The sequence below is a fragment of the Equus asinus genome, chromosome 5 (genome assembly GCF_041296235.1).
Source record: "Equus asinus isolate D_3611 breed Donkey chromosome 5, EquAss-T2T_v2, whole genome shotgun sequence".
NCBI lineage: Eukaryota > Metazoa > Chordata > Mammalia > Perissodactyla > Equidae > Equus > Equus asinus.
Genome location: NC_091794.1, coordinates 82,340,114 through 82,347,054, shown reverse-complemented (window position 1 = coordinate 82,347,054; position 6,941 = coordinate 82,340,114). Strand labels below are relative to the sequence as shown.

At 59.7% G+C, this 6,941-nt stretch overlaps 1 protein-coding gene across 2 annotated transcripts; it reads right to left on the bottom strand.

Annotated features, from left to right (window-relative positions):
- Window positions 1-2,238: 2,238 nt before the first annotated feature.
- Window positions 2,239-6,439, bottom strand: SLFNL1 (schlafen like 1). Of its 2 annotated transcripts, XM_070510201.1 has the most exons (4): window positions 5,918-6,439; window positions 3,601-4,137; window positions 3,202-3,342; window positions 2,239-2,496 (listed from the first exon to the last, which is right to left on the bottom strand). In XM_070510201.1, the coding sequence occupies exons 1-4, from the start codon at window positions 6,302-6,304 to the stop codon at window positions 2,374-2,376; spliced, it is 1,188 nt and encodes a 395-aa protein (XP_070366302.1). In that variant the 5' UTR covers window positions 6,305-6,439; the 3' UTR covers window positions 2,239-2,373. The 2 variants fall into 2 exon arrangements, with proteins under 2 accessions (XP_070366302.1, XP_070366301.1); XM_070510200.1 differs by lacking the exon at window positions 2,239-2,496 and having other exon boundaries at window positions 2,930-3,342.
- Between the last annotated feature and the right edge of the window lie 502 nt (window positions 6,440-6,941).

Here is a 6,941-nt window from a genome sequence, read left to right as displayed (position 1 = left end):
TGCTTGTTTGTTGTGGCTGGATGGAAGATGTCTGAGCACAGTGCCAGACGTGCCTGTGTGCGGTCACCTGAACCGTCCGCGCCAGGGCTCCTCCAGGTGAGCACCCTTAAGTGGATGATCTGATAGTTTAAAAACTAACAGGGGAGACTTTCTTTTTAATGGGAACCAGAATTGAGTACACTGCCAGCTCTTGAGCAAGGGGGCATTCCTGTGATGTGTATGGAGGAGGTCCTTCCCTCTATGGGGCCTGGACCTGGGCGCCTCCGGACGAGGCCAGGAGCAGCAGAGCAGAGCCATGTGAGCCGGCAGCACTGCTCTGTGCCCCTCGGGTCCTCCTGCCCCCCAGCCTTCTGAGTCCAGAGCATTGTCCTGAGTGGTTCTTCCCCCAAGTGAAATCATTGATATTGAACCCGTGCTCCTTGTGGCATGTTGGTGACCCTGGCACCCACCACCCACACGCTAGCAGCTGAGCATACCACCCCATGAGCCGGCTCCTCTGCAGACAGTCTGAGGCAGATGCTCGGGGCTCAGGCCCGGCTGCTTGTCGGTGGTCAACAGCCTTTACTCATTGATTTTTTTTTTAAGATTGGTACCTGAGCTAACAACTGTTGCCAATCTTTTTTTTCCCTGCTTTTTCTCCTCAAATCCCCCCAGTACATAGTTGTATGTTTTAGTTGTGGGTCCTTCTAGTTGTGGCATGTGAGACATGGCCTGACGAGTGGCACTATGTCCGTGCCCAGGATCCAAACTGGCAAAACCTCGGGCCGCTGAAGCGGAGCGCGCAAACTTAACCACGGGACCACGGGGCCGGCCCAACTCATTGATATTTGAGAAATTAGGGGTTGGGGAGAAAAATGTTTCTCACCATTTGACCTGGCCCTCCGTCAAAGAGATCCAGAAAAGGAGGAGGCTCCCTTTTATCCTTCCACTCACTAGACCAAGGCCACCATGACTGCTGAGGCCCAGGAGCCGGCGTTCCTCCTCTTGGCCTTTGTCTTCATTTCTCATGGACCGAAATCAAGTGTCTTTGCTGACAGAGGTCTTCACACTTGCCTTGCTACTTTGAGTGTGGCGACTGGGTGCATTCTAGCCTCTTTTCCCACCTGGTGGTCCATCAAACAGGCTTCAGGCATTTTTATAAAAGCCCTTCCCCGAACTGAGGGCTCTGACATGTCCGTTGGTGACGGCAGTGTCCCTGCAACAGCCAGGACTTGGGTGGGTGTGGGTGGTTTGCAAAAGCTTCGCAGGGGGCTGGTATTGCCGCCCCTGCCTTTCACAGTGTCTCAGCTGACCAGTTGTTGAGTGCTGGCCTCTTGCATAACCCTGCTAGAAATGGGACCCCAAATGGCTTTAGGGCTTACAAAACTCAACCAGCCCTGCCACCTGGGCTGTGGCAGACAGGACTGTACCAGGGGCGAGGGCTGAAGCTGAGGCTGTGCAGGAGGGTGGCCTTCCATGCCCGGTGTTGACTGTCCGGTGCCCAGAGGCTTCTCCTTGGGGAGGAGACCCAGCAAAGTGCCTCCAGTGCCCTTCACTTCAACCCAGGTGAGCCGGGCAAGTTCCTACAGTCGAGCAGCGCAACTACGGCCTGACCTCACCCTGCCTTTGTGGAAACCGGCTGCTTCCCGACAGGAGTGTTCCTGAGGGTCGGGATGCCTGGGCTGGCCTTGAGCATGTGCCTGGCACGTGGAAGGTGCTCACAGATGGCTCGCCTCTGACCTCTTGAGCAGCCCCTCCTCTGTGCACTTCTCAAGCAGCCTCTGAAGACCTGGCTCAGGCGCTGTGGTTGGGTGTCCCTGAGGAGCTCAGAGTTTGGCGTCCATTGCCACATTGGGTCCCTAGAAATAACCGTTCTTGCCCCAGGTGCATGTAATTTATTAAAGAGCTTTGACCATCACAGGTCCCAGCAGACGGGCTGGGGGCTGCAGGGTGGCCAGCCTGCCCTGCACCACAGTTAGCGAGTGTGCCTCGCCACTGCGGGGGGCTTTCCTAGGATGACACATTCCTTTCTGGCCGTCTAGCCCACTGGAGTCAGACCCCAGCCTGGGCGCAGTGAGCATTTTGGAGAAGAACAGTCAGCCCTGGGACAGCTCTGGCCAAGTTTTTTCTGAAAGTAAGGTTCCTTGGGGATGGTGCCAAGAGCTACTTTTTAGCTACACAGACTGGGGTCTGCTCAGGATCAAAGGCACATGGGACCCGCCTGTGTGTGGGCAGGGTTGTCGAAGGATCGAGGAAGTGGGGTGCTCCCAGCCACCTCTGAGCAGCCCAGATGGGTTTTATTGGGAGGACTCTGGCTCACATAGGAAACCCCTGCATTGCCCAGGCTGAGGAGAGGCGCCTCCCTGCGCCGCCCTTTCCTGCCCACTGGGGCCCTCACAGGACGCAGCAGGTGCAGGAGACAGGCTTTTGCTGCTGCAGCTGCTCCTGGAGCTGTTCCTTCTCCACCGTCAACACGTTCACCTTTTCCTCCAGCTTGCTCAGCTCCGCTGTCCACTTCTGAGGGGACATTGTGGAAGCAGATGTCTAAGCTGACATTGTCTTGGGCCCACGCACCCTCCCCCTAGGGGTTGACCTGATGGAGGAAGGCAAGGCACAGAGTGCCTGGGGGGCCTGCTCAAGGCCATTGGGCACCGTATTGACAGTGCTAGGTGGGGAAGCTGGTTCCCTGACCATGCTCCCATCCCTGACCTAGTCAGCCCTGGGGTCTTGACGGAAGTCACCTGACCTGAGGGTCCTGCCAGCATCCCACACCCTAAGATGATCTGTCTTCGCAGCCTCTTCAAGTACCAGGGCAGGCTCAGGTTGGCAGCTCCCCGGCCACATCTTTTCCTCTCTGTCAGCCCCTTACCCTCCTCCACTTTTCTGCCACCTGAAGTTTCCCTCTTGAAAAGGTTTTTCCTTGGAACTGTGTCTAGCATTCACTGCCCCCCATCTTAAGGGTCTCCCCCAAGATAACAGTACACAGTCCTCAAGATTGTCTTGAAACTTCTCAATATTCCACTCTCCTGGCTTCCCCAGCCACACAACAGTGGAATACTGGATGTAGTGGGGTTATTTTGATCCAGCCCCTGCGGTGTACTCACGGGGTGATGGAGCACCAACAGAAACCTGATGGCTTGCCCAGGACTTCTCAGTGAGTGGCTGAAGGGGCCTGGGTCCAGCGTGGGCCCCACCCTGGCTGCCCCAGCCTTGGCCACTTACCTGCCTGCACCACTCCTGGATGGCGCAGACGGACAGCGGGCCCTGGGTGCTCCCGTCACGCCGCAGGAACACCTCCCCTAGGTCTGTCTCGTAGAGCTGCGGCTCAGCCTGGGCCTTGGCGTGCACACTTAGGCGGATCACCTTGGTAAGGGCAGCAGGCACTGCACTGGACAGTCTGCAGCCCAAACCCCACATGGCTTGCGGCTGGCTGGCTCCTGAGGCTGCCGGGGCTGGAGGTGGGGCTGTTTCCAGCTCTTCTCCAGTCTCTCTTTTCCCCAACTCCCCTTTGCCATCATCCCCGCCCACCATGGCTCAGCAGAGGCGATGTGGGCCATCACGTTTAGTGATGACATGATAGATGACTAAATAGACCCAGGGACCTTCATTCCCGCAGCTCACCTTGAGGGGGGTGCTGGTGGTGGAGGTGCTGACCACAGGGATGAAGGTGAGCGTGTAGGCGTCAGGGAAGACCTGGGGCTTGAAGCCCTGCAGAATGGAGTCCACCAGCAGGCGCACGCGGTCCTCGTCGCGGTGGCTGCAGCGGATGCCCTGCACCAGGCCGCTGTCCTCCACGCCCACGAACAGGCTGCCGCCCTCGCTGTTGAGGAAGGCGCACACGTAGCGCCGCACGTGGTGCTTGAAGGCCAGGGTCAGGTATTCGCCGCCCCCCCGCTTGAACTCCACATTGCGCGTCTCGCTGCCCAGGAAGGCGCCCTGGAAGAGCTGCTCCTGGCCCAGGATCTTCTGGTGCATGATGGCACTGTCGGAGCGTGTGCTGCTGGGTGGGACCCAGGAGCTCTGCTGCCGCTGCCGCTGGGCCAGGGCCCGGGTAGGAGGGGTGTTGGTGAGCCGGGTCGGCCGGAGGTGGGAGCCTGGGCTGGGGTCAGGGCAGGGGCCGGGGCTGAGGCTGGGGCTTGGGCCGCTGTCCTCCTCCTGCTGGGGTGAGGGGCAAGAGTTGGGACCCCCAACCTTGGTGGTAAGAGAGACATACTGCCAGAACCCCCACCCCCACCCCCCTGGGGCCAAGCCCACTTGGGCATCTTGGTGTCCCCACCCAAGTGGAGGGGTCTAATTCTGCCCACCATCCTGCAGCCCATGCGGGAAACCCTGCTGGGTCAAGGGTTCGAATCAGCCTCTGCTCCTTCCCCTCTGGGCTGCCCTCTTCCCCGCTGGGCTCTGGGAACACAAGGTGGGTAACAAGAGCTGTCTTTCCCGGGGTTGGGGGCTGGGACACCTGTGGACCAAATTCTTCCCATTTGGGTTGTGGACAGGCCTCTGAAGCCCAGGACTGGGTCATTCCAGGAGTCACCTCAGTGCCCTGAGGTCCCCAGTGACAGAGCTTCAGGTTTCTGAATTGAGACGGGTGCTCAGGGACCCCACGCCCTCCCTCATCTCTCTGAAACCCTTGCTGATCGCTTCTGGACCAATGACCAGTCTCCTGAATCTCAACTTTCCTTCGGCCCTGCTGAGTACTTTCCATGGTTCCACTCTGTTCAAGGGCTCTGGGCGTGAGCATGCTCATGGCCACTTCCCTAGTCTGGGCCTCACTGTCAGCCCCTCACTGGACTCCCTGCCTCCAGGCTCTCCCCGTCCCATGCATCCTCCTGGCTGACCTAGATGCAAGTCAGATCGTCACTCCTCCCTTACTGGCTTCTCTGCTGCCCTCCCTGGCTTCAGGGCTGGGAGCTGTGTGGACTGCAGCATGGTGATGAGGGGCATGTCCCTACCAGCCCTGCAGCTCCCTGAGAAGACAAATTTACCAGAAACATGGGAAAACTGTCATACAAATATGACATCAGGCTCACAGGCCTGAAATGTAAGTCACAGAGCCCTTTAGTTCTGCAACAATTTATACGCCATGGAGTTTTCGCCCCCACAGAAAAGGAAAGCCGAGATCACCTGTCTCGTGGGGTGACCCACCACAGCCCCGTTGGTGAGTTCACTGCTCCCTCCCGCCCCACAAAGCCCAGCCTGTTGGCTCTGCCTGGGTCTCAACAGCCTTGGTGGCCTGGCCTCTGCCCACTGGCCCAGCTTTCATCCTTAGTTCCCCCTGCAGCCCCAGGGACACCAAATGGCTTGCCCTTCTACAAATGCAACATTCCCCCTTATCCATCCCTCTGTACATGCCGTGTCCCTCTGCCTGGAATGTCCTTCCCCTGAGTGCCTGTCCCTAACTCCCAGCCTGGATTTCGCTTCCCCTGTGAATTTGTCCCCAGAGAGCAGTGAGGACCCTCCTCCTGTCCTTCCACAGCTTCCAGTGGCCACTTTGCAGCTTTGTAACTGGCTGTGCCTGGCTTTGCCCATGGACGGAGGGCCCTTGAGGGCAGGTCTGCTGTCTGTTTTACTGCTGGGCACAGAGCAGGCATTGGTGTTTGTCAACAAATGGATGAGGTGGGCCAAGAGAAAATCGGGGTCCCTGAGTATCCAAAGGCCTGGGCTGACCGGGCCCAGGGGCTGGGATGCAGAAGGACCCAGGGAGGACTTCCACACTCTGGCCTTTCTTCACATGCTTCCAGGCTGGAGGCAAACTGTTAGGGTCAGTGTCCCTCTGGGAGTACGCTGGCAGTGCCAGCCTCAAGCCCCCAAGTGTGCAGACTTGTCTCCAGTTCCTCAAAGACACCCTCCACCCCCAGCCAGCGCAGGCCAGCCACACCCAGGCATCTTGGGGAGGCTCTGGGGCTCACCGGCCTAGTGGCTCCGGGAATTCCTCGCTTACCTCTCTGTGGCTCGAGGGCCCTCGGCCCTCACCCAACACCAGCTCCTTCCCGCGGGCCACCAGCTCCTTGAGGATCTGGTGCTCCTCCAAGGCTGTTTGCAGGCGCCAGTGGAGGGAGGCCAGGGTGTCCCCGTGTGTGGCCACCTGCACCAGTGCATAGGCCTTCCGCGGCCGCCGCACCACCTCAATGTGCTCCCGTGCCACAGGCAGCTCCAGCCTCTCCAGGGTGTCGCGCAGCAGGCAGGCGAGCACAGGCACTGAGAACTGTGGGTTCAGGTGGCCCACATAGAGAACGTGCGTGCTGGGTGCCACCTCGAGGCCCGACTCCTTGGGCAGGGACTCTTCTGGGGGTGCTTCCTGCGAGTGCTGCTCGCCTGGAGGCTCCATGAGGGGCTCCTGCGCCTGTGTTTGTGGTGATCTCTTCCTGGGGGTCTCTGGAGGGGTGTCCCTCGGAAGGGCTTCCTGGATTCCTCAGTGCTGGTGGCTCCTCTCAAGGCCCTGGGCTCTCAGCTTAGCCCAGGGCCTCCCAGGGGACTCAGGGGGTGCCAAGGCTCCTGGGAGCTTCACAGATTGGCAGGGGCTGGGCAGGGCCAGAGAGAGAGAGAGGGAGGGTAGAGGGCCAGCAGGAAGGGCCTGTCACCGCGCCCCCCACCCCCCGCCCCCGCCAAGGCCTAGGACAGGATAGAGGAGAGTCAAGGCTGAACAGAGAGCAGAGCATGAGCCTGCCCCTCATTCCACAGAAGTGAAGACCGAGGGATCTGCCCAGAGGTGGAAGAGGGGACCAGAACTCAGACCTCTGAAGGTCCCCCATCTCCTTTCATTGGCCCCAGGGGCCTGTCTTCCCTCCCCAAGCCACAGGCTTGGGGCCTCCTAGGTGCCCTCAGTTTCCTGCCCACCAGAGGTTACTGCTGCCTCCAGGCACCAGCGAAACCTTTCAAGGGCCTTTGGAGAAGTGGCCTTAGCCCAGGCCTCCCAGGCCAGCTGCAGCCCCACCTCTGCTTCCCCGCCTGGTCTGCAGCAGGTG

Excerpts from the sequence above, each read along its gene's own strand:
- SLFNL1 (XM_070510200.1), bottom strand. The coding sequence starts at position 6,304 with ATGGAGCCTCCAGGCGAGCAGCACTCGCAGGAAGCACCCCCAGAAGAG. Across the intron at positions 4,138-5,917 it reads GGCCCTCGAGCCACAGAGAG|CAGGAGGAGGACAGCGGCCC; the intron begins GTAAGCGAGGAA and ends CCCTCACCCCAG. Across the intron at positions 3,343-3,600 it reads CCACCAGCACCCCCCTCAAG|GTGATCCGCCTAAGTGTGCA; the intron begins GTGAGCTGCGGG and ends GCCCTTACCAAG.